General features: G+C 35.5%; 9 protein-coding genes across 9 annotated transcripts in view; 4 read left to right on the forward strand and 5 right to left on the reverse strand.

Annotated features, from left to right (window-relative positions):
- Window positions 1-256: 256 nt before the first annotated feature.
- SAPINGB_P005996 (uncharacterized protein) lies at window positions 257-1,399 on the forward strand (the record flags this gene model as incomplete). Its single annotated transcript, XM_032000710.1, has 1 exon — window positions 257-1,399. The coding sequence occupies one exon, from the start codon at window positions 257-259 to the stop codon at window positions 1,397-1,399; it is 1,143 nt and encodes a 380-aa protein (XP_031856601.1).
- A 97-nt stretch (window positions 1,400-1,496) lies between these two features.
- Window positions 1,497-2,816, reverse strand: SAPINGB_P005997 (uncharacterized protein; the record flags this gene model as incomplete). The annotated part of the gene is made up of 1 exon (XM_032000711.1): window positions 1,497-2,816. One exon carries the CDS (start codon window positions 2,814-2,816, stop codon window positions 1,497-1,499), a length of 1,320 nt encoding a protein of 439 aa, XP_031856602.1.
- Window positions 2,817-3,125: 309 nt separating this feature from the next.
- On the reverse strand, window positions 3,126-5,279 carry SAPINGB_P005998 (uncharacterized protein; the record flags this gene model as incomplete). Its single annotated transcript, XM_032000712.1, has 1 exon — window positions 3,126-5,279. The coding sequence occupies one exon, from the start codon at window positions 5,277-5,279 to the stop codon at window positions 3,126-3,128; it is 2,154 nt and encodes a 717-aa protein (XP_031856603.1).
- A 365-nt stretch (window positions 5,280-5,644) lies between these two features.
- On the reverse strand, window positions 5,645-7,506 carry SAPINGB_P005999 (uncharacterized protein; the record flags this gene model as incomplete). Its single annotated transcript, XM_032000713.1, has 3 exons — window positions 5,645-7,207; window positions 7,296-7,353; window positions 7,436-7,506. 3 exons carry the CDS (start codon window positions 7,504-7,506, stop codon window positions 5,645-5,647), a joined length of 1,692 nt encoding a protein of 563 aa, XP_031856604.1.
- A 344-nt stretch (window positions 7,507-7,850) lies between these two features.
- Window positions 7,851-8,919, forward strand: SAPINGB_P006000 (uncharacterized protein; the record flags this gene model as incomplete). Its single annotated transcript, XM_032000714.1, has 5 exons — window positions 7,851-7,899; window positions 7,986-8,008; window positions 8,138-8,225; window positions 8,393-8,729; window positions 8,838-8,919. 5 exons carry the CDS (start codon window positions 7,851-7,853, stop codon window positions 8,917-8,919), a joined length of 579 nt encoding a protein of 192 aa, XP_031856605.1.
- A 1,197-nt stretch (window positions 8,920-10,116) lies between these two features.
- On the forward strand, window positions 10,117-12,240 carry SAPINGB_P006001 (uncharacterized protein; the record flags this gene model as incomplete). The annotated part of the gene is made up of 1 exon (XM_032000715.1): window positions 10,117-12,240. One exon carries the CDS (start codon window positions 10,117-10,119, stop codon window positions 12,238-12,240), a length of 2,124 nt encoding a protein of 707 aa, XP_031856606.1.
- A 4,324-nt stretch (window positions 12,241-16,564) lies between these two features.
- Window positions 16,565-16,933, reverse strand: SAPINGB_P006002 (mitochondrial 37S ribosomal protein bS16m; the record flags this gene model as incomplete). Its single annotated transcript, XM_032000716.1, has 1 exon — window positions 16,565-16,933. The coding sequence occupies one exon, from the start codon at window positions 16,931-16,933 to the stop codon at window positions 16,565-16,567; it is 369 nt and encodes a 122-aa protein (XP_031856607.1).
- A 595-nt stretch (window positions 16,934-17,528) lies between these two features.
- SAPINGB_P006003 (uncharacterized protein) lies at window positions 17,529-20,916 on the reverse strand (the record flags this gene model as incomplete). Its single annotated transcript, XM_032000717.1, has 3 exons — window positions 17,529-20,534; window positions 20,630-20,691; window positions 20,757-20,916. 3 exons carry the CDS (start codon window positions 20,914-20,916, stop codon window positions 17,529-17,531), a joined length of 3,228 nt encoding a protein of 1,075 aa, XP_031856608.1.
- Window positions 20,917-23,908: 2,992 nt separating this feature from the next.
- Window positions 23,909-25,931, forward strand: part of SAPINGB_P006004 (uncharacterized protein) — a gene marked incomplete at both ends in the record, with an annotated part of 2,337 nt that continues 314 nt past the window's right edge. The window contains 2 exons of the mRNA XM_032000718.1: window positions 23,909-24,320; window positions 24,489-25,931. The exon at window positions 24,489-25,931 is cut by the window's right edge and continues 314 nt beyond it. Coding sequence (XP_031856609.1) covers window positions 23,909-24,320; window positions 24,489-25,931 — 1,855 coding nt within the window. The remainder of the gene's footprint in view (window positions 24,321-24,488) is intronic.

Below are 25,931 nucleotides of genomic sequence, written 5' to 3' on the forward strand. Positions count from 1 at the left end.
CCACGTCTGCACGGCTGGCCGAACCTTTTAAAGTTGTCTTTTTTTATTTTTTTTTTTTTTATTAACCCCACCCTTTTTTATTTTATTTTATTTTTTATATACCAGTAAAAAAAAACAACCTCCCCTTAAACAAAAAATGAAATAAATTAAAAAAAACCTTACAAATTCTATAAAAACCCACCAAAATCCTTTTACTTATCATATAATCTAAACAACCTTTGCTACCTTCACCATTCTATCTAAATCTATATTCTTCATGTCTGATACCACCCATAATATACCAAAAGACCCGATTGCGGCGCTTGTGGAAAAAACCCCCGAAGACCTTCACCCAGTCCCTCCAGTCCCATCCCCGGGGCTCTCCCCACATTCTCCGCATGGCGTTCTGGCCACACCTAACCATCTTCACAACGGATCTTCCCTTTCTCGTTCTTCTTCTCCACCATCTTCATCCAGTGTTCCGAGATACCCAGTTCCTTCGGGAATCTTTTTGCCATCACCTTTGTTGCTACCAGGTCCAGCCCCATCTCGGGTCGCCAAAGCAGCAAGAGCCACAGATACTATGGACCTATTTGTACACGTCTTCAACACAAAAGATGGCAAAGATAAAATTATTAAAATTATCCAGTACACATTCCGGGTCGTGCTATGGGCAGATGCAACTAAACTCTTACACAAAACACTTTTGGGATCTACTTCTTCTAAAACTACTTCACGAAAACTTAGACTCACTAAAGCGGCAGTCCTTTATCTCCTAGCAATCAAATGGGCCCGCACAATGGTCCCCCAGTTATCCATGTTTCGTAAAATCATGCGCATGGGTAACTGGATGGAGCCTTTGCATCTATTGTTACACTCTGTACCTGTTCGTATTCTAAGGTCGCGCAATATCAAAGCCAACATTTTAACTCACGATGTTCTCGATGCTGTTATTGAACTTTACAATGCAATTTTTGATGACATTTATCTTTTCTTTAAGCTTGGCCTCGTGCTCAAGGACCGGCCAAAACTCGGCCACAAGGCAGACTTACACGCTAATTATGCCTGGCTTGCTGCCATTGCACTCGCATTTTTTGGCGAGCATTCTAATCTGTGGTCTCAAGCTAGGCGGCACACCCGCATAGCCGCCGAACAAGCACTTTACCAAGATGCAGAAACATTGACTCCAGTACAAACCCAGGTTGTTTCTGACCTAGCTCTTGAACAATACAAGGTGGCCCAAAAACGTAAAATCTCACTTCTCAACTCAACTAAATTGACTTGTGATCTTGTGTTTTGCATCATTGATATTTTCGAAGCAAATACCCATCCTCTCATTGCTACTGGGACTGGTCTTACATCGGCCCTTATAGGCTACTACAAAATTTACCATAAACTTTTGCAAGCTCGTTTATACTGAAAATAGAACAACGTCATCCACAAAAAAAAAATTATAATATAAACAATCTATTTACTGTAAACTTAACATTATTTTTTTTTTTCTTCTTCTTCTTCTTCTAATTGACAACCCCATCCTTACGCAACTCGGAAATTTGTGCAGCATCGTAGCCCAATACCTCACTCAAAACCTCATCCGTGTGCTGGCCCAACATTGGTGGTGGAGAACGGATCGTGGGTTGAGTGCGCGAGTACTTAACTGGCGAGTTAACCAGTGGCAGTGGTCCACAAGCTGGGTGATCGACCTCGACCACCATATTTCTAGCACGAACGTGTGGGTGGTGGAGGGTAGTTTGGATATCGTTAATAGGAGCGTAGGGGAATCTTTTACCCTCGAAAATCTCGAGCCATTCTTCTTTAGTCTTGGATGCTGTGGTTTTCGAAATCTCTGGCACAAGTACTTTTCTGTTTTTAACGCGTAAAGCGTTGGTCGCATAATCAGGGTTCCCAGCTAGGTCTGGACGCTCAATCGCAGCACATACTGCTTGGAACTGTGTATCGTTGCCTCCAGCAATCATAATTTGACCATTGTTCTTGGTCGGGAACCCTTGATATGGACAAATACTTGGGTGTGCGGTACCCTGGCGACCCGAGTCGGGTTTCCCGGAAATAAGAGCGGACGACGCAATGTTTGCGAGCGTAGCGACCTGGCAATCAGACAAACAAACATCCAAATACTGACCTTCTCCTGTACGAGCACGATGGATCAGTGCAGCCATGATAGAGTTTGCAGCGTATAAACCTGTGGTCAAGTCAGTCACCGCAACACCAACCTTAGACGGGTTCCCATCAGGATCACCTGTAATGTGCATCAGTCCCATTTCGGCTTCGACCATAACGTCGTATCCTGGACGATTCGAGTATGGTCCTGTTTGCCCGTATCCTGTGATGGATGCATAAATCACCTTGTTTGGTTTAGGAAGCTGATCATATGCTAGCCCGTATTTCGCGAGCGTTCCTGGAACGTAATTTTCGATAACAACGTCTGCAGATGCAATCAAGTCTCGCACAATCTTTTGACCTTCTGCAGACTTGAAATTAAGAGCTAAAGACTTTTTGTTGCGGTTCACACATAGAAAGTATGCGCTTTCACCTAGCCCAGCCCCGGTCTTGTGTCCAGGAACTTCATCTGCGTGCTCAGTATATGGCGCAAAGGGAGGCCCCCATGCTCGGGTATCGTCACCTTTGGTCGGGTGCTCCAGCTTGATGATTTCTGCTCCCAAATCACCCAAGATCTGAGTGCAATAAGGTCCAGCAAGAACACGAGTCATGTCAACAACTCGTACGCCTTCCAGAGGCAGTTGTTGTTTAGAGAGCCGCACAGCAGCAGTGCTAAACAGTCTTCTGGCAGCCACAGTTTTAGCAGAATATAAGAGCATGATGATAAAGATGATAAGAAAATATATTTATTGAAGAAGAAGAGAAAAAAAAAAGGAGAAAGAAAGAGAGAGAAAAAAAAAAGAAAACTCGAGATATAAAGTACTCTATATATATATTTTGGTCTGTTGGATAGGACATGTGTGTGATGTGGAGAAACACCTGGCGGCTATTTCACCGAGCGGAATTTTTCACGCCCATAAATGCAACCACCCAAACATCCATCACGGCTCCAAAGACCCGTCTCCAAACTCACACACACACACACAAACACACACATACATACATTAATCATTAAATCGGCAAGTCCATCACAACTTGTTGCCAGAAGAGCCAGCCTCGGAAACGCCGAGCTCCTCCATAAAGGCAACATTATTGGGCTCACGGCCCAAAAAGTCCTTCAGGGAGTCCATAGCATCGCGTGAGCCGCCAGGTCCAATCACCTTGGTCTTGTACTCGTATCCAGCCTGCGAGTTAAGAGGATCAGCCTTAAACTTTGTATAGTACATATCACAAGCAAACACTTCCGACCATAGGTAGCCGTAGTAGCCAGAGTCGTAGCCGCCCATCAAGTGGCCAAATGCAGAAAAGGCGTGGGACTTAAAGTCGCCTGTAGTGTCGAGACAGTATTCAGTGCGCAGTTGGTACCACTTGTCCACAAGATCAATGGGTTCATCCTTCTTGAGCAAATGAATAGCCAAGTCAAATGATGCCAAAAACACCTGACGTGTGAGATTGATACCATCGTTGACATGCTTGGTACGAATCAATGAATCAATCAGCGAATCGCTCAATGGTTCTCCGCTTTCATAGTGCTTCGACAATTGCTTGAGCTGAGCCTTGTTCCAAGGCCAGTATTCGAGCATTTGAGAGGGAGCCTCCACAAAGTCCCATTCAACACTGGTTCCGTGGAATCTTGAGTATCGTGTCTTGGAAACCAGGTTGTGGATACCGTGACCCATTTCATGGAACAAAGTCACAACCTCATCGTGCTTCAACAATGAAGGCTTCTTTTCAGTGGGTTTGGAAAAGTTGCAAACAAGAGCAGTCACTGGATGTACGCGTTCGCCAGACTTAGCGTCAATATATCCTGGAGACAGGTTAAAGTTGGCAGCATGGCCATACTTGTTGGGCCGAGGGTGAAGATCCAAGTAAAACCAGCCCAAAAACTCAGTAGGCTTGCCATCCTCGCTGGCATCCCAGACGTGGAATTGGTGCACATCCTCGTGCCAGACCTGCTTATCAGAGTCAGCCACCTTGTAAAACTTAAGACGCAAAACGTGTTCATAAAGCGATAAAACCTCGTCGACTGTGCTTTGGAGGGGGAAGTAATTTGCAATTTGCTGAGCATCAATCTTGTATTCTGTTTCCAAAAGCTTGTTTGCATAAAAGCGCAAATCCCACGAGTACAACTTGCCGTCAAAGTCAAGATCGCGCTCCTTATAGTCCTGCGCCTTGTACTTGAGCAAAACGTCAACGTCCTGCTGGGCCTTGGGCTTGAGTTTCGAGTGTAAATCACCCAAAAAGGACAACACATTAGCTGGAGTTTTCGCCATGCGGTCGTCCAGCACAAACGCCGAGTGGTTTTCATACCCGAGAAGAGGCGCAATCTCCGAGCGAATCTTGACACCCTCAGCCAGGAGGTCATCGTTATTCAAGTTTCGATTGTCAAAGCCAGTGAAAACTTTCTTACGCACATCGGCATTCTGTGCATACTTAAGTACGGGGAAAACGTCTGGGTACTTAAATGTCATCTTGTACTTGTTATCTTCAGTCTTAGTGAGCTGTTCCAAAACACTTTCAGGGACACCTGTGAGTTCCTCGGCAGTAAATTCGAGTGATCCATCTTCATCAGCCATATTTTTGGCAAATTGGATCGAAAGAGTTGAAAGACGCTTGCGTAGAGCAGTGATTTTCTCACGTGTGGCATCATCCAAGTCCAAACCATCACGCTTAAAACGGGTTTCAATCTTTTTTGCAGCACGCAATGATTCGGCATCTAGTCCAAGTTTTTCAAGCTGAGGGAAGACTTTAGAAAAGGTCTTGTAAACATCGACACGCATAGCTGCATCAATTTCATAAGCCGAGAGCAATTCATCAGCCTTGGTGGATGCATCGCGAAGATCCTTGTGGGGGGATACGTTTTGGAAAAAGAGAAGAGGGGTTGTTGCAGAATCTGTCTCGGCATTGAATTGCAAGTATCGCTTAAGAGTTGAGTCCCAAGTAGGAGAATCCTGAGTTGCAAAGTCATCGAGAAGAGCTTTAGATTGTTCAATTGACTTGTTGACGGTTGACAAAATGTGATCTGCAGTTACGTCCCAAGAGGGGGCTGCTTGAGGAGGAACGGGGACAGGGCCGGTAGGCATTCTGAAAGAGGATGAAGAAAAGTAACGAGGAGGTTGAATGATTGAATTAAAAAGAATGAAACGGTGAATGAGCTTTCTAGGAGCTAAAAGAAAGGCCATTTGGATGGGAGAATGATAAAAAAAAAAAAAAAAAAAAGAAAGAAAATTGGATTATATAAAAGTATATAAGAAGAAAGAAAGGAAAAAAAAAAAAAAAAAGATTTCAAAAGGTGGCAAAATATGGTCTTTATTGGCGGTTATTAATTTTTTTTTATTAGAGGGGAAGGTGCAAGATGGTGGTTGTGAACTAGACCAAAAACGGGGTTAAAAAAATATATATATTGAAAATATATATATATATATTTTCAATTTTCAATTTTCAATTTTTCAACTTTTCAACTTTTCAACTTTTTTTTCATTATTTTCAATATTTTTTTTTTTACAATTACCTCGATCCTTTCATCATCTTTTAAATACAAACTAAACTATTTAGACTCCTTCTTCGACTCCTTTGCAGCATGTCGCTTTCTTCCAGCATTCTGTCGTGAGTTTTCGGCCTCTTGCTTTTCAGGATTGGAAATAGACTCTTGAGCAGAATAATTCTTGGAAGTGTTGCGAATAAACCAATCAGCATACTTTCTGCTATTCTTAGTCTCAGAGGCATGGATGATATCATTTTCCAGAGCAATGTCAATCTCAGAAACATTAGAAGATTCGCCCTTGATGATGTCACCCTCAGACCACTTGAGCTGTCTGTTTTTGAGCTTGAAGTTGACCAAAACACTTCGGACCTCGTCGGGGCTGATTTCCAAAAAGGTGGCAAGCTTACCAACATCCATGGTGGCATAAAGGTTAAGGTAGTTTTTGAGGGAAGGAGCAGTGATGGTACTAGTAACGTCCTGGAGGAAGACCTTGCAGTGGTACAAGGCAGGGGACACATTCATTGCTGGATTCTCATAATCAGGAGCGCCAGGAGAAACAAACTTGGGAGCAGCAAAGGAGAAAAGTTCCTCAAAAATGGGGAGGGCGTCGGCGCCGCCGCGCTGCATCTTGTAGAGCTGTTCACCGTACTTTTCACGGAGAGTAGTGTGGATTGCCTCATCGAGACGGGTTGGGTTCAAGGAAACGCACATGGCAAGGAGGGCGTACATTTGGTCTGATTTTTTAGAGACGGCGTCGTACTGGGCCGAACGGTTAATGTTCTTTGTGCGAGAGATGAAGAGAAGAATGTGAGAAAAGGCCTTGATGGCATCAGCATAACGGCGAAGCATCATGTAGCAGAAACCGACATAGTAGTAGGTTGTGTAATGGGCAGTTGCGACGCGGGCAAAGAAGGCCTTTTTGTTGAGTTGGATGCCCTTCATAGTTTCAAGAGCGAGAGAAAAGTCACCCATGAGGGTGTGAACGCGGAGCAAACCAATGATGGAGAAGTATCCAAGGGTCTTGTAGAGGGGCTTTGAGCCGTACTCGCCAGCAACGGCGAGAGGATCTTGGCCATTTTTGATTGCTTCGAGCTGCTCTGAGATTTTAGACTTGCTTGAGAGAGAGTACAAGACATTGAGGACAGAGTAAGGGGCCCAAGTGTCGTAGTTAGCCCTGAAGGACTTGATTTCTGCAACATTGCCACGTTTAATGACCTTGTTTCTGTAGATGCAAAAGCTATTGAACTGGTAGATGAATTCATCAATAATGTCCCAAGCCCAGTAGCTTGGAAGTTCGACATCGACTGGGTGCTCTGAGTTGAGGAAGAAGTTGAAGAGTTGGCAATAGTTGCTATATGACTGGATGCGTTGCTCTGTGTTGGGCTGGAGGAGACCGTAAAGATGACGGAAATAGACTTCAGAGTAGAAAAGCAAAAAGTTGGGATCCTTGACGAGGGGGGCAACAGCGGTTTCTGGGTCAGGCCAAGGGCTAGTTTTGTAAAAGTTTTCAGTGAGTTTGTTGAAGCCAGTTTCGTAACAAGAATGGAGTTCGTAAGTGTTTCCCTCTTTGAATTGCTTTTGAAAGTAGAGGATGAAGTCCTTGACAGAATCAGGAATATAGCCAGCCTAAGAAAGTTAGAATTTGAAGTTTTTTTTTTTTTTTTTTTTATCATTTTTCTTTATTTTTCAATAGATTAATAGATTTTAAACATACAGATTTTGACTGTTGCTTCAGGTCTTCCTGTTGCTTAACAATTTGCTTTTCATCGTAGCTTAAGATTGAGTTAGAAAAAAAGAGAAAAAATAAATGATTTTTTTTTTTTTTTTTTTGAAATATAATTTTATAAAACATACTAATTGTTACCGACAACAAGGGAGTTATCCAAAAACCCAGCGTTATCGTGGAAATCAAAGTTGCTTGCCATGATGAAGATGGTTTGATTTGGTTGAAAAAAGGATGATGTTGTTGTGTATGTATGAGAAGGGAAGGGAAGAAGGAGGAGGGAGAAAGAGGATTGAAAAATTTTCAATGGTGGTGGTGGTGGTGAAGGTGGTGGGCAAACAGATCACAGACTATGATATGCGCAGGGCTGATAAGTACGCTGTTTTTGAAAAAGAAGTTTAGAACAGCCACGCAATAATAAATTCAAAGTGAGATCTCCACACATACACACACTGCCAGCATTAATATAAATAAATAAATATATTTATATATTTTTTGAAAGAGATAAAAAAAAATTATTAAAAAAAAAAAACTAAATATTAAGAAATGTATCATTTAGTGAAAGGGATTTATACATCATTAACAAGAAAAGAAGGTGAGTAAGATTAATAAAAAGAAGATTATTTGATAGACTAACATTTGTTTGATATATTTGATAAGAATATTCTGTACTGTTACTAGGACTTGATAATGCTGGCAAAACTGTAAGTAAAAGATATTGAAATGAAAAAAAAAAAAAAAATAAAATAAAATTTTTTTTGACAATTTTCATGAAAATATGAAATAATAATAAATAAAAAAAAAAAAAAAAACAAAGATGACCAACATTTTAGACTCTTTTAGAAAAACTTAAGAGTGAATATAGTGAATCTAAGCGAGGATTAGATCCAGATAAGATCATGCCCACAGTTGGCCAGAATGGTAAGTGGATATATATATATATATATATATATATATATATATATATATATGGATCAATTAATGATTTCAAAGTTAGATTGATTTATATTGTTTAATTTCTTACAACTAACTAAAAAAAAAAAAAATTTTTTTTAATTTTTAATTTTTTTTACTTTTACTTTTTACAGTTGGCCATATTACTATCAATGGAACACTTTTACGATTATGGGATGTAGGTGGATCTGAAAACCTTCGAAGTTTATGGGACTCTTACTACTCAGATGCACATGCAGTTGTATTTGTTGTAGATTCAACTGATAGAGAACGATTAGAAGAATGTCGGGATACTTTAGAGAAAGTTGTTGGGAGTGAAGCAACTCAGGGGATTCCTATTTTAATGCTTGCTAATAAGCAAGATAGAGAAGATAGTATGGGAGTTGTGGATATTAAGGAGATTTTCAATAAGATTGCAGAAAAGATGGGAGCTCGTGATAGTCGGGTATTACCTGTGAGTGCATTAACAGGGTGAGTTTATATAAAATGATTGATTGATTGATTGATTGATTGATTGATTACAATGGAATTGAATTGAATTTAATGGGGATTAATTATATCTAACATTTTGTTATTTAGAGCTGGGGTTGCAGATTCTGTGGATTGGTTAGTGACTCGATTATTACGCAATAAACAAGACAGGCCTCCTAATTATCGATGATATTTCATTTATTTTTTTCATTTATTTAAATTTAAAATAGATTTTTTTTTTATTTCTTCTAAAAAAAAAATTCATTTGAAATTTCATTTTATATATTTATAATTATAAAATAACTTTTATTATTATTATTATTATTATTATTATTATTATTATTATTATTATTATTATTATTGTCAACATGACAGAACTGAATTGAATTGATTAAATTAAAAAAAAAAAAAAAAAAAAAAAAAAAAAAAAAAAATAGTCTGCTGGTTAAGTCATGTGATATTTGTTCATGTGATTTCCTTAAATATTAAAAAAAAATTTTTTTTTTTTTTTTTTGGCCCAACTAAAAAAACGGGCGCCTTGCCCGCTGACTTGCTGAATTTGCCGCACAAAAAAAAAAAAAAAAAAACGCGCGTTTTAAATTTTTTTTTTTTTTTTTTGTTAAGACTTTATTTTTTATTATTTATTTATTATTATTATTATTTTATCAAGAAATTCCGCAAATATTAAAATTTTTGATTTTAAATTTGATTTTAAATTTGAATTTGAATTTGAATTTAATTTTTATTCAATTTTTATTCAATTTTTATTAAATTTTTATTCAATTTAATTCAATTCTTTTTGTTTTAACTATTATTATTAAAAATAATAATAATAATAATAATAATAATAATTTAGTAAAGACAATTTCTATTTCCATTTCCATTTCCATTTCTATTGTTTTTTGTCAAACATTTTTAAATTATTTAAAAATTATTTAAAAAAAATCAAAATATTTAAAAAAAAAAATTATCATCACCAACTTTCTACCCGCCCCTTTTTTTGTTTGTTAGTGCACTGTTTAAAAAAAAAAAAGATTCTTCTTAAAAAGAACTTTTGCAGATTTTATTTTTGGTCCAACATATATATATTATATTTTTATTTTATTATTAAAAAAATATTAAAATATAAAATCCCTTTTTTTTTTTTTTTTAAAACAAAAATATAATTTTTCCTTTCTTTCTTTCTTTCTTTCTTTCTTTTTTTTTTTTTTTAGATATAAAACAAACTTGTCTTAGATTTTTTTTCCCATAGTTTAAACCCTTTTTTTTTATATATATATTTTCGATTTTTAACTTCCTTTCCTCAATAGACATTTATTGATATCTACAAATAACAAAAAACAAATAACAAAAAACAAATCAAATATTCCCTCTTATTTTAACTGCAATGTTCCATTCAAATCCATCGGGACAACAGCAGCAGCAGCAACAACAACAACAACAACAACAACAGCAACAAGGCCAGGTTCAACAAAATCATAATTCTCAACATCTACCAACTTTAAATCAACAGCAACAACAACAACAACAATATGCCTTTCATCAACAGCAACCTACTTATGACCCATTATCATCATCATCATCATCATCATCAATAACTTCTTCTACTTCATTCTCATTTGAACTACAACAACTGCCAGCATTTCATTCAGATAACAACGCTATGAACACCCAGCAACAACAACAACAACAACAACAACAAGATACCTCTGGATCATTGGCTCATACTCTCACTCGAAATAATGCTTCAAGTGCTTCTCTCAACTCAGTCATCTCCTTTGCAAGTAGCTTAAACTCAGTCCCCCACACTCCACGTAACCAGATTCTAGACAGCTCTCAACAACTCCTAAACAGCTTCAACTCTACAAACTACAATTATAATAATAATAATAATAATAATAATAATAATAATAATAATAATAATAATAATAATAATAATAATAACAACAACAACAATAACAACAACGCATCATTTAATCCCTCCCAGTATCATACACGAAATGGAAGCACTAGTAGTAGTATATATAACGGATTCCAAGGTGGACAAAACTCTTCATCTTCTTCTTCTTCAGCTGTAGCTGCAGGATTCACAAAGCTTTCTAACATGTCGGGCTTATCCATTGCCACGTCAGATGATGAAGACAGAGCCCATTATAACAACTATAACAATAATAATAATAACAACAATAGTACAGGTACAAATCCACCCTGGACTAAAGATGAAGACAATGTTCTAATGAATGTCTACTATAAACAACTCGATAATCCTTTAAAAGCTCCTGTTGGTGCAGGTCCTGCGGTTGCTCTCCCCTACGGTTTGGTGCACAGAGTAGTACGTGATACCGTCCAAGCCATGACCCAGAAAACTGGGAAACCCTTCCCGCACAGTCTTGCAGAAACACGGAAACGTCTGCATCACCTGCATAGCTTGGAGATTCAACAGATGCGCCAGCACCAACAAGAAACTAGAATCCCTCCTCCGCCGCTGTATCCACATCAATATACCCGGAGTGGAGCCACAACAGCAATAACTGTACCACCAGCACCCCTGAATACAGCACCGAGCAATAATAATAACAATAATATAATTAACAATAATAGGAGTAGGGGAGGAGGTGGTGGAAGTGGTGGTGGTGGTGGAGGTAGTATTAATGGTATTAATGGTAATAGCAGTGGAAACCCTTTGGCAACAACTAGTGAATTCGACTTCTCCACAGACAACCGAATGCAGAATATAGGACCACTGCTATCATCAAATAATATTTCTAATAACCAAATCACTACAAACATTCACACAAACATTCACACAAACAATCATACAAACAATCATACAATATTCCCTCCAAGACCACTTCAGACTCCTCCTTCACCTCCAGGTTTAGATGGTCCAATCCAATTACAATCATCATGGATGACATCTGCAATATCAAACAATAACAGCAATATTCATGACTCGGCCGGCCATAATTCTGAATCGTTAGCTCCTGGGTTGGCCTTTTATAGTAATGGTAGTAGTCACAACTACATGAACAACAACCACCACCACCACATTACAACCGGAGGTGCACTTCAACCGCCTCACCTTGCTGCTGCTGCTGCTGCTGCTTCTACTGCTGCTTCTTCGTCTTCTCACTCTGGATATTATTCAGATAGAAGTAGCAATTATATGAGTGACGATTATAATAATGACGACGAAGACTACGATGAAATTCAAGGTGGTAACGGAAACCGTAACACATTAACTGCTCCAATTCAAATTCCTGGTGTGATTGCTATGGAAGTAGACGAGCCTACAAGTGGTAGTTATACAGGTAGCTTTAGTGGAACTGGCAGTTTAGGTACAAATGGAGATGGTAGGACAACGCGAACCATGTTTAGAAATGATGATGAGAATAATATTGGAGGGAATAACAATAATCGTAATACTTTGACGGCACCGATTGAGATTCCAGGGCTTAAAGAGCCTGAGAATTCTGAGTTTTACAAACGGCTGAGTGGTGGTGTATTATAGTAATAGTAATAGTAGTATTAGTAGCAAATAACAAGAAGAAGATTCCTAGTCAAATAAGGAATTAGGAATTAGGAATAAATTTTAATGAATGATAAATAAGACTTGCAAAAATATATATATTTTTATTATTATAATATATATATATATATTTTTGGATATATATTAAACATAGAAGACAATGGGATTACCAATCTCTTTATTGTTTTTTTTTTTTCGATACATTTTTTGGGTTAAAACAAGGGACCAAAAAAAAAAAAAAATAATAATAATAATCAAATGGAAGAAGAACAAGGACCATTGAAGAAGAAGAAGAAGCTTTATGGCATTAAAAGAACTTCCTTTTGAAAAAATAAAATAAAAAATAAGAAATAAAATTAACTAACGTTGATTTAAAGGTTAAATCCAGATGAGGGGGGTGAGAAGGAGTAGGAAGATCATTGTCTAAAAGAAAGTTTCTAAAGAGCTTTGTTTGTTTATTTGTTTGTTTGTTTGTTTGTTTGTTTTTTTCTTTAATATAATATTTGAAGATTACAAAGGATGAAGAAAGAAAGATTCCAACTTGTAAGAAGGGAATAAAAAAAAAAAAAATTTAATAATAATAATAATAATAATAATAATACCAAACGGTTATTATTATTATTATTTTTGAGCAAATGACAAAGGAACCCCCATTAATTGATGTGCCTGTCATAAGATCTAATAAACATAAAAAAAATTTGAATGGAAGAAGAAGAAGAAGAAGAAGAAGAAGAAGAAGAAGAAGAAGAAGAAGAAGAAGAAGAAGAAGAAGAAGAAGAAGAAGAAGAAGAAGAAGAAGAAGAAGAAGATATGGTTATTTTAAATTAGATTAAATATTGGTATAGTAAAGTATGTTGTAAAAAAAAAAGAAAAAAAAATAATTATGGTGATATTAATTGTATAGATGATGATGATGATGATGATGATGATGATGAAAAATAGATTTTGTTTTTTAAAAAAAAAAAAAAAAAAAAAAAAGAAAACTAAGTATTTTGTTTAATAAAATAAAATATATCTCGGATAAAAAAAAATATATATTTCATAGGTAGTAAAATAGTAAATAGTAAATAGTAATAGTAGTAATAGTAATAGGGTCTTTTTTGTAAATGTTTTTCTCTCTTTTTTTTTTTTTTTTTTTTTTTTTTTTTCTGCCAATATTAAATTTCAAATAAAGAAACAAAATTCAAGTTAGATATATATATATATATATATAATTAAACCCACTCAAAAAAAAAAATCAAAAATCAACCTTTATTTATTTTTGAAACTTTTTTTTTTTTATTTAATTCCCCCTTGTTTGTTGTTCTCTTTTCTTTCTTTCTTTCTTACTTACTTACTTTTTTTTTTAAAAAAAAATGGCTACTCATAATCATAATCATCATCATCATCATCATCATCTTGATAAATCCACTTTTTATTTTTTCAAGTATTTTTTTTTTTTAAATAAAAAAAAGTTTGTACTACCACCATATTTAAAAATTGAAATAAATATATATATTTTTTTTAATAATAATACCGCAAATAGACCAAAAAAACTTTTCCCTCCCCTCACCCACCCTCCAAAGCCAAGAATCTTCCTTAGTTTTTTCTCTTTAAACGAAATCCCTTTTTTTTTTTTTTTTTTTTTTTTTTTTTTTTTTGGAGGATATCGTGGGAAAAAAATCAAGTTAGTAGTAAGTAATAAGATTTAGGAAGGGTATTGAAAGAAAAAAAATAAAAAAACATCAACTTTTGTACTCTGAATATGCAACAATAACAATATAACAATAACATGTCAAATTCAAATTCTCTTGTTTTATATATATTCCTTGTCTTTACATTTTATTATTATTATTATTATTATTATTATTATTATTATAAATAAACTTATATTAGTGTTCTATATACTCTTGTTATAAAATAAATACCTTTGAAATATCACTCATTTGTTAAAACCCCATAATCATCATCATTATTATTATTATTATTATTCTGATACCATTCTCGCTTATTATAATTTTTTTTTGTACTGTTATTTATCAACAAAACCCCCCATATTATCCATTATTCTATTAAGGTGATAGTGCATTTCAATGAAATAAATCTCACAGTTTTATATAAATAAAATAAATGTAAATAAATATGCAAAAAAAAAATATGAGTAAAGGGTAGTTTTTATTTTTTTTTTTATTTTTTTTTTTCCGTTTCAACCTAATATGGATTGATTTTAACCAACTTACATGTTATTTTTTGTTATTCTTTACCATTAAATTTCATATTATCACATTTATATATATATATATATATATATATATTGTATTAGATTTATCTTTCTTTTTTCCTTTCTTCTATTTATTGTAATTAAAAGTATTTGTCGTTTCTCTCAATATTCATTAAAGCTAGTATTATTTATTTTTTTCATTTACCAATGACTTTTCATTCCTATTATTTCTTTAATATATTTATTATATATCTTAACCATTTAATTTTTTTTTCTTTTTTTTCTTTTTTTTGGTTCTTATTACTTGATATTAACCAACTTTTTGGGTATTAAGTCTATCCCCCCCCCCCCTTCCCAGAATTGGGGATATTTTTTTGTTTCATAGTTTTTTTTTTTTTCGACTGTTGTGCGGCTAATCAATATTTCGTTTCTTTTTTTTTTTTTTTAAAGTCCAACAACAACAGTAACAAACACTGACACTTCTTTTTTATGATCTATGCCAATCACAATATCCAAAAATATATATATTTTTTTAAAGATAAATTTAAACTAATTTTTTTTTTTATATATTAAATTTTTTTTTAGAGAATTAAACATTTCAGCATAAATCGATATTTAAGACTACCACTGGTTTTTTTATTTTATTTATTTTTTTTTTTTTCAACTTTGCCAGTGTAAAGTCCAGAAAGTTAACTTCTTTTCTTTAAATCAAATTTCAAAAAAAAAAAAAAAAAAATGTTTATACTCATATAATTAATTATAATTTACTTTGGAAATGTCCAAACATTGCAATATATATATATAACATTATTTTTTACAAATATATACAGAAAAAATTCAATTAAAAGGTAAGCTTCTTCTTCTACTTCTTCTTTTTTTTCTACTTTATATATAAATATATTAAACATGAAAAAAAAAACTGATAATACACGTGTAATTGTTCTTATGAACATTCTGATATAAAAATATAACCGTTATAATTTACAATTTAAAATTTAAAATTTAAAATTCAAAAGGTCATCACCGTTATGTTCTGTTTTAATTTTTTTTTTTTTTATTTATTTTAATTTTTTTTTTTTTGTGGGGTAGATTTCTTATAACTGTAAACGTGACTCCATGACTACGATTGAATGGTTCTTCCACTCACTCACTCACTCACTCACTCACTCACTCACAAACTCTCTCTTTCTCTATCACCCCCCCTTCATGAGATCATTCATTTTTATTTTAAAAATTATCCTTCTTCGAGTATATAATCGCGTGTATCTTTACTTGAAAGTTTTTATGTATTTGTGTGAAGAATTCATTATTTTTCAAAAAGTAATATATATATATATATATAGTATACTATTCAAGTATTATATTCATAACCCACTCTTATGGGGAAAAATAAAATAAAATAAAATAAAAAATTTCATCAGGAAGTTACAAAAAATTACTTTTATTAATTCACATGTTCATTCCTTTTTTTTTTTTTTTTTTTTTTTTTTTTGGATTAATGATGAATGGTATTTAAAAAAAAATAAAATATTAGCTTGATCATGATAACATTGTTAAGAATTTTAAAACATTTATGAAATTTATGAAATTTATGAAAAAAAAAAAAAAAAATTGTTGATAGAAAATAATAAAAAAAAAAAAAAACAATTCAACTACTTTATATTAATTTTAATTTAATTCTTAATCATTTAACAAATAAAAAAATATTGAAAATTTGGTTTCTTCTTCATCTTAATTTGTTTTTTTTTTTTGGTATAATTGATGATGTTGTTGATTCTTTTTTTTTTTTTTTTTTTTTTTTTCAAAAATGCGGTTTTTATTATGTACAGCAAAAAAAAATTATATATATATTATGATACAAAGTTACTATATGGTAAGATCATGATACCACATAGTAAACTTCAGCACAGTCCTTCTTTTTTTTTTCATCTTCACAATTGATTGATTGATTAATTGATTGTCAATCTTTCAAAAGAAAAAAAAAAATCCCATCCTCCTCCTCCTTCTTTCCAGCAACTAAAGTAAACATTTCTTTAATCCTCATTTTTTCCTCCTTTCTTTTTAATTTTTAATATAAATCCTATCATTTCTCTTCTCTCCGCCTCTTTACTCATCAGCAAACCGCGATTCCGAAGCCGTTTCTCTAGTTGGAATCTTAGGTCCGCGTGCAGGACTAGGCCATACAGGACTTAGCAGTCCCAATTTGCGAAACAACCGTGCAACAGGTTCTGTAGGTTGTGCTCCCACACCAAGCCAATACTTAGATCGGTCTGTATCAAGATGGATTTCCTTAACAGGACGTAAACCATTCTCACGCTGCTCAACAGTTAACGGTGCAGGAATAGGGTTGTAAGTACCAATCACTTCGATTGGCAGTTTGTTGCGACCGCTACGTGCGCGAGCAACTACAATGTTGTAAACTGGCTGAAACTTGCGGCCAAATCGTGCAAGTCTTATTCTAACAGATCCCTTCATTGTGATGTGTGTATGTGTGTATGAGTGTGTGTGTAGTGGTGGTGGTGGTGATGATGATGATGATAATAATAATGGTAGTAAAAGATATAAAAAAAAAAAAAAAAAGGAAGGAAGAAAAAGGAGAAATTCGAGGTGGAAAATTTTTGGTGGACGCTCAGCCAAAGATCAAATGCGTGTAATTGGGCGGTGAGAATGGTGGTGGCGGTGAGAATTTTTTTTTTTTTTTTTTTTTTTTAAAGCTGAAAATTTTCATGTGGCACGTGATCTATTTTTCTAAGTAAATATCAGACCGGTCTTAATAATGCGGTTAGTAGTTAACATTACCGAGATTTTTTATTTTTTTTTTTTTTTTTTTTTTTTCTTACACAACACAAACATCATTTCTTCAACTTCTTTAAATTATTTAGTCTGAAATTAATAAATTTCTTCAATTATGTCAAGTTTTTGTACAACTTTAATTATTAAATTATTATTAAAACATTTCATTAATTAAATTCATTAAACATTCATTAAGCTATAAACACAATTTTTTTTTTTTTTTCATTTCCTTTTTGTTTTTAGTTTTTTTTTTTTTTTTTTTCTGTCTTGATTAAATTTAAATGCCCAACGCGCGTCTCTTCTCAACCATGTATTCGAAAAATGCAAATTGACCAGGGTTAGGACCCTTTTCATAAATGAAACGACCAGCAAGGTAACTTCCAAAAATAGCACGCAGATAGTTTCCTGGAACACGTTCCAAAATCACGTCCAAACCAATCTCCTTTTGCAAAACCTTGGGCAGAGCCTCCGACAAAATACCATTGCGGAACAGTTCATCCTCCCACATGTTCGACGCACTAAGCTCCTCAGTCAAATCGTTAATGGCATACGACAACTCGTCACTAAGAACAGAGCGTGGCTTGCCAGTCTTTTCGTGCTCTGCCCATAGAGCTTCAAATTCCAAATGGGCATTACGCTGGATAATGGCCTGCACTTCAGAAACATATTCAGTGTAGAAAGCAGGCTCAGTACCATTGCTAATACACATATTCTTATAGAATCCAGCATCATCAAATGCAAGCGAAGCCAGGACTTCAAGTGAAGACGAAGTAACACCACCCTTATTGGTAGAAGCATCCTTAAATACAATTGATCCAGCCTTTTCCAGTCTCAATTTGGCACTCTGAGTAATAAACAAGTTGGCACCCTCAACAATGTAAGGAATCAGGGCCTTCTTGTCATCGCCAATCAGCTTCTCAACATTGTTAATGTCAATAGCTTCAGGACGACCACCACATGGCACAAACATCTCGACTGTGCCATTCTTGAGTCCGTGCAAGTGGTACAAGTTGCGGAAAGTGGTACCATTCTGGACAACCTCGCCATCAGGAAGTGTCACGTCCTTGTCGTCAACAAGGACACGATAACCCTGCTTGCTCAGTTTGGAAACATCGTATTCGGAAATCATGACACGCTTTGTGGCCAAGCGTACAAGCTCATCATGGTCCAATCCATTAGGATCGTGAAGCACACCAGAACCATCAACAATGCTGACATAAATCTCATTAGAGAGCAAAATCTCGTTAGAGCCCAAGTCACCGTCGGGACCACCAGTCTGCATCTTGTACACCTTGGAGCCGTCGATATTGAGTTTGCGGTAGATACCCTTGACGTACTCTCTGACAGAAAGAGAAGTCATACCATACTTGTCATGAGGAATGCCACCAAGAGTAGGACTCTTACCAGTGAAGAAAGACTTCCACCATGGAGCACCGCGTCTCTTGGCATGGATAGTTGCCCAATCAACGAGACCAGCAGTGTTTTCGTCGGGACCCATAAAGAGAATTTCCTTGTTGCCAAGTAAGTCCACAATGGGTTCCTTGATACCAGGAGTATTGCCAATCAGCAACAAATCACAGAGCGAGTCAATATACTTTTGGAATGCCTGGGTGCCCTTGTCTTGGTGGGCATAGTCAAGCAAAATAACACCCTTGGAGCCACCTTCAGGGATATCCTTATTCTTGCGCTGCTGGGTATTGGCCAAGTTATAATTCTCGTCAAAAAGTGAGCGAGCATTGATAGAGTATGCTTCAGCGTTGCGACTCTTGACAATTCGGATACCTCCACGAGCCACGTCACGGAAACGAAGATGGAATCCGCGAAACTCTTGGCCAACAACCAAGAACATACCATAAAGAGGTTGGGGATACTCGCTCTTAGGCAAGAATTCCGGGTTAAGACGGAATGAGAGAGCCACCTTTGTTGGGGTGTAAAAGTTTGTTTTGAGAACGTGAGTGTTAAACTCCAGAATGGCTTCAAAGACAGTGACTTGATGCTCATTAGTGCACTCACGGTGAATCAAATCCTTAAGCTCGTCCAAGGGATAAACCTTTGCAGTTTGGATACGCTGGTAGGAGAGAGTGGGCAAAAAGTTGTTTCCTTCACCACGGGATTGAACATAATGAACATTGGCAAACTGGAGGTAAAGCTGGCGGATCAAGTCAATCTGGGAATGCATAAGTTCATCAATGTAAGCTCGAGTAAAAGTTTCCTGACGAAGACGACGCTTGAGATTCTCCAAAACCTCGAGGTGAGCTGTATTATTGGGGTCAAGGATGTGAAGCAAAGTGGAGTACTCGTTACCCAAACGGTTAAGGAAATGTGTAACAAAGATAAAAACCGAGTGTGCGTAGATAGACTCTTGAAGAGAAAGTTCACCACCAGCAAAGAGTTTTTGGAAATTGTTTTGCGGGATACAGTAAAGCAGAGAGGCTTCCTTGGTGACTTGATGAATAGAATGCTCGATTGGTGGGTACTTTTTAAGAGCCTTGAGTTCTTCCAGAGTGTGAGCAGTTTGGGCAAAGTGAGTTGGGACTAAGTAAATTGAAATGACAGTGACACCATTGCTAAACTGCTCGACGTACTTGCGAGTGGAGTGCAGGCCATAGTAGTGATAAAGATGTGAAAGGGCAGAAAAGTAACCAGGAGCAGTTTTCTGGCGGTAAGCAATAATGACGCGACGTTCCTCAGTTCCATCGACTTGGTACTGTTCAATGACGGGGCCAGTACGCTTAACGACTTGGGAGATGATATTTTTGTAAATGAACTTTGTATTTTCAGTTGCCTTTTCGAAAAAGGCCTTGTCTGAAATTTTAGCCAAATCGGTTTCATCTTCAGCCACATTGTTTTCGAAAAAGTCACACTTGTAGACAAAGTAACAGCGGACGTTTTCAGCTTCAGAAGAGATTGAAGAATCTTCAGGTTCTTCACTGTCAGATTTTTTTGCTTTAAAAGTAGCTGAAAAGGTGGAGGTATTTGTGGGGTTGGTAGCACGGAAAGTTTCTACCCGATAAGCCTTTTCTGGAGTGGATGAATTGAGATACTTGTTATCGATGCGTTCCTCATAGCCATTGCCCGAGAGATTTGAGACGCCTGGTGTTGAAGTGCCAATGTAAACAGCGTGATTTTCAGATTCGCGGTCAAGATGAATGTCGAGTTTTTTGTCGTCACGAGCATAAGCAGCGACCTTAGCAGCATAGAGAGAGTTGATATGGCTAACAATGTTTTCTATCGACTCGGTGGCAAAGTACATGTCATCAATGCCGAGACTATTGTAGAACCACTTGAAAATAGAGTTAGAGGAATTTAAATGAATTAAAGTGTTAAGTTTTTTTTTTTTTTTTTTTTTTTTTTAATATGGGGAGTGATATTGCATACGTTAGTTTCATTTTCAATAAGATGTTCTGGGATAAAGCCTTGACGATCGATTTCATCCATTACTAAAGTAGATTGTTAGAAAATAATTGTAGTTGTAGTGATAATAATTATAATAATGATGACTTACCAGCATCCAATTGAGCTTCCTTGCCTGCAAAGGGTTTAGAATTGTAGCCTGAGGTAGAATCCTTAATGACATGAGAATTAGGGAGTTTACCAGGGACAGTGAGATGGCCCAATGGGGTAGACTGAGCCAAAACGTTTAAAAGAGGTTTTGAAGTTGCCATAGTTTGAGAATATAAAATAAAATGATGTTAAAAAAAAAAAGAAGATATTTGGTTGTTGAAAATATATATATATTAATAGGAAGGAGAAGAAGAAAAAAAAAAAAAAAAAAAACTTTTAAGGACCTTCTGGCTGTATTTATATGGAAATCACCAAACTTGTGCTTGTGATGTGAATTTTTGTTTGGGGTTGTCAATTAATCAATTAATCAATTAATTAATCAAAATAAAATAAAATAAAATCAGCCCTTTAAAATCTCTTGACATTAGTGCGGCTGACTCTTTTTTTGTTTTTTTTTTTTTTTACACACAGCCAACGGGTTCTTACATATTGTTACATTTTGGTCTTCAAGGTCATCTGACCTGCCCATGAAACCTCTTCTTGAGAATTTTAAAAAGAAGAGCGCCTTTTTTTTTTTTTTTTTTTTTGCTCTTAATGTAAAAATGAATGAATGAATGAATGAATTAGTGAATGAATAAATACATTTGAATATATATATGAAAGTTCAAAAAAAAAAAGATTTGTTTTGTTTGTTTATCTTTGAATGTTGAAGTGTTTATATCCCTCTTTTTTTTTTTTTTTTTTTTTTTTTCCTTCTCAATAATAGAGTGGCGCTGATGATAGCCGCTTTGTATAGTCTCTGGAAGATAGGGGGAAGAGGACTTTTCTTTAGAGTTCCTTTTTTGCGCCTGAAATACCAAAGAAGCCAATCTCTTCTAAATACTTCAACTTTGTTTTTTTTTTTTATTATTCAAAAACTTGAATTTTTGTGACTTTTCATTCTTTTAATTTTTTTTTTGTTGGTGTGTCTGTTTCTTTTTTTTTTTTTTGGTGGGACAAGTGGGGTAATTAACGACCCTTCCAGAAGTTCTTTCAAGACTCAAAAATATATACCGGTACCATTTCCCAAAATAGCTGAGAGACGGGGGAAATATCACATACAAACATATACTTACGGGTCATCGGGTTACGCATCAATGAAGCCGTTTAGAGAAGAGGAGAACTAGAATAATCGCCACTTTTGATTTTATTGAAAGAAAAGAAAAAAAAAAAATGAAGAATCATTTGTTAATGTTGTTCTTTGGGGTTCTTGAAAAATAAATATTCAAAGGCGGGGTGTTTAGTCTACAGCTATGTGCTACAATAATAATAAATATAATAACCCCACGATTTGAAACGTTTCTTGTGTTCCTGGCGGGTTTTTTTTTTTTTACTTTTAAGATTTTGCTCGTAAATTGATTTTTTTTTTTTTTTTTTTTTTTTTGCAGCAATTCAAAGTATTTCACCATTGGAAAGAGTTTGTTTTTTTTTTATTAAAAACAAAAAAAAAAAAAAACCCCTTGTAATTAAAAAAAAACAAACCCACAGTTTCAAAAGTCATTTTGCTCTGTGATCCAATTGTTATTGTTATGATTATTGTTGATTTTATTGATTTTGGTGGTTTTGATGGTTTTGATGGTTTTGGTGGTTTTGGTGGTTCTGGCAAAAGAATGGTACCATATCACATCAACATTCATTTACAGACTTATGAAAGCTAAATATCAAACACACATTCATTTTCTCCGGTTTTTTTCTACACAACACACAACACACAAATCACATAATAACAAACTCCTCTTGTGCACGGGTCCTTTTGTTAAAGGAGACCTGCAAGGTAGGGTTGGTAGTAGTTGAACTCAGGCACAACAAAATATCAAAATATCAAAACATCAAAAAGAAAAACTCACTTATTTCCTTCGATAGCCGCGACAAAGTTAAGTATTTAATAAATGTATATATATATCAAAAAAAAAAAAAAAAAACAAACAACCGTTATCTCCAGTATTAATAACAACGTCTATTTTTGGAAGACTTGGAAATGTAAATAAATGTAAAAAAAAAAAAAAAAAAAAAAATAGCCTTTCATCAAAAATAACCGTTGAACAGATGCCAAAATAAACTATATAGATGAGCCGTTGATTGTTGTAAAATTTTTTTTTTGTTTTTTTCATTTTTCAAAAATTTATTTTTTTTACTCGTAATATAATATGTATATACATGTTTGATCATTGTCATATCTTGCTCTTTACAACTATCTCAAAAAAACAAAAAAAAACAAAAGATAGAAAAGCCTTATGAAAAAAAAAAAAAAAAATTACCTATCAATGCATTCAAGATATCACGAAAATTTCATGATATATGACATTGAAAAAAAAAAAATAATGTGAAAAAATTTTCATCATTGATAAGAACTTGACAAAATCTCTTGATAATTTTTTTTTTTTTTTTTTTTTTTTATTTTGGCGGCTATAAGATCCATTACTTTTCAAAGATAATGAAGGAAAAGAAAAAAAAAAAAAATATCAAGAGATTTATTGATAAGAACAGAGTAAAAAAAAAAAAAAACAATTAAAAAAAAAAAGTTCTCTCTCTCGGTTATTCTTTACATGTTGAAAGTTTCCATTATTGTTGCTTTAATTTCCTTTTTTTTTTTTTTTTTTTTTATAAAAGTCTTTGATTAGGTGTCGCGGTTATTTATTCCAGCAAACAAATTTCATTGAATCACATGATATAAAACTTAAATAATATATTTTAAATCAAAACACTTAGGAAATATAACTTAAATACTTATACTTATCTTTTAAAGGCACATGTTCTGTGGCAAACCCCAACCAACTCACACCACAATTAACGGCGCTTCAACTTGCAGCTTTTAAAGAGTAGTGTGTGTGTGTGTGTGGTCTTAATATATATAACTACCTGCCTAAACCATCACCGGATATTCCATTTCTTTCTTTCTTTCTTTCTTTCTTTCTTTCTTTCTTTCTTTCTTTCTTTCTTTCTTTCTTTCTTTCTTTCTTTCTTTCTTTCCTTTCCTTTCCTTTCCTTTTTATCAATTCAAACATACATAACCCAACATCATCAATTAATGAGCCCAAAGTATGTCTATATCAATTATTTCCTTTTAAATAATAACTACCCTAGTTAATAATGTACACACATTCTTACCATCTCATGTTCCCTAGATTTGTTACTTTTATTTCAGCTCTCACAGGGTCCCCAACCTTGGAAGAAGAAGCAGTCAGTAGCTTAAACACTCCCTACGACGCATTTGCACTTGCTGTCCATGTTTGGGCTACTACAAAAGGCCTGGCCTTAACCGCCGTCAACGATGAAGACTGCCCCAATGATGACCGTGGGTTGCTCTCGGTCCCACTTAACCAAACCCGTTGGACTAAAACTGCCCCACACTACTACGGACTCAAGTATTCTACCCAAAGCCCCTCCCAGCATAGGAAAGCAACCCTTGACCTTACGATTACGAAGCTAGGCCAGCGAGATGTCCAGGTGTCTGTATCCGGCAATGTTGTCGCCCATACCCCGGAAAACGATGATACCAGTAAAAGCAATAGTAATGATATTGAGAGTAAGTTTGTTTCTTTCAAAAATACTAAAACACAAGGAAGAAGAAGAAGAAGAAGAAGAGGAAGAAGAAATAGAAGAAAAAGTCTAGGTGATGATTATGATAGTGAATGGGTCTATTTAGACTCTGACCCTGATTGGGTTGACTTGAAAAATACACAATATTTAAAAGACTGCTGCAACGGAAGCTTTGGTTTTGGCGGTGGCGGCGGGTTTGGAGGCTCTTTTGAAAAAAAGAAACATGGTTACAAACTAGAATTTGGTGGCGGTGGTGGTGCAGGATTCGATCGCAATAATGGCAACAATCCAAGCAATCCTGTGGATCCAATCGACCCACCAAAAGACCCTGATAACCCTTACTACCCATACCCTGGCAATCCACCTTCAACAACTCCTCAACCTTTTCCTGGAGACAAAAATGGGGTTAGCTTTGGTGGAGGCTTTGGAGCCGGGTTTGATAAGCACCCAGATGGAAGTTTTGGTGGAGGAGCTGGTGGTGGATATGGTGGGACTATTGGGTGCCACGAGAATGACAGTCAAGATTCCAAGATTTCTGGTGGTAATCCACAAATCTATTATCCCAGTAACCAGTATTTCACTGGAAATACCTTCAACAATAACCAAGTGTATAAAAATACCTATAATACTAACCACCATCATTACCATCATCATCATCATCATCACCATTATCGCCAAATGGCTAAACCAACACAACTGACAAGCCAACATGCAGCCGCAAGCAGCCATAATAAGAATACAAAACGGGACTGTCACCCACCACAACTTATTTCTTCTTCTTCTTTAGACTTAACCTTAAGCAACACCACTAATGGCTGTATTATAGATTCCAGTGGAAATGCCGAGGCTGCCAAAGAAACAGACAAACATTTTTCTGTTGCAACCCAGTTTTCGCTTGGTGCCGCCGTTCACACGGGGTTTTTTGCCGAACAGCCACGCGAGTCAGAGGACATTTGCGATGTTTACGTCTCCCTTGAAGCCATTTCTCGTCTTTGGGCTCAGCTCGATGCACTTATTTTGGCAAAGCTCCAGCCGCTCCTGCTTGAAGGGACTAATCAAATACAATCATCTTCCGTGAATCAAAATCATGATACCAAAGAGTCTGTTTCGGAGAAAAGTTCAACCGCACCATCCATCATAAGTCCTCAACCAATTGTAGCATCCCAAAGCTCCGCAGCAGCAGAATCCTCACCAAGCCCAGCAGCGCAGGGCCCTGGTACTCCATTTAGTCCATACGGCACACCTCCTCCCTTTGCTGCACGTGCCCTTCGCAAGTCTCTCAAGGGCGGTGCCTTTGACGGTGAGGGGAGTGGCCAGACTAACAGTGGGTTAGACAACCTTACACCCACGGAAGATGAGAATGGACAAGATGCAAGTCTCAAAAAGATTGAAGGTGTTGTTGGATCTACGGGAACTGCACGTCGGTCAGAGGTACAAGAAATTACTCCCGGCGTTCCTAAGCCACCGAGTATTCCACAACAAACTTTGCGGGAGGATTTACCTAATAGAGGCAGAGAAGTACCACCTGGGTTTGAGGACGAGTACGAGATTCTGGGTTCGTTGGCTGCTGGCAGCCAAGGAAGTGGTGCTAGTGGTC

Source organism: Magnusiomyces paraingens (assembly GCF_902498895.1).
Source record: "Magnusiomyces paraingens strain CBS 517.90 genome assembly, contig: contig5, whole genome shotgun sequence".
NCBI classification, from domain to species: Eukaryota; Fungi; Ascomycota; class Dipodascomycetes; order Dipodascales; family Dipodascaceae; genus Magnusiomyces; species Magnusiomyces paraingens.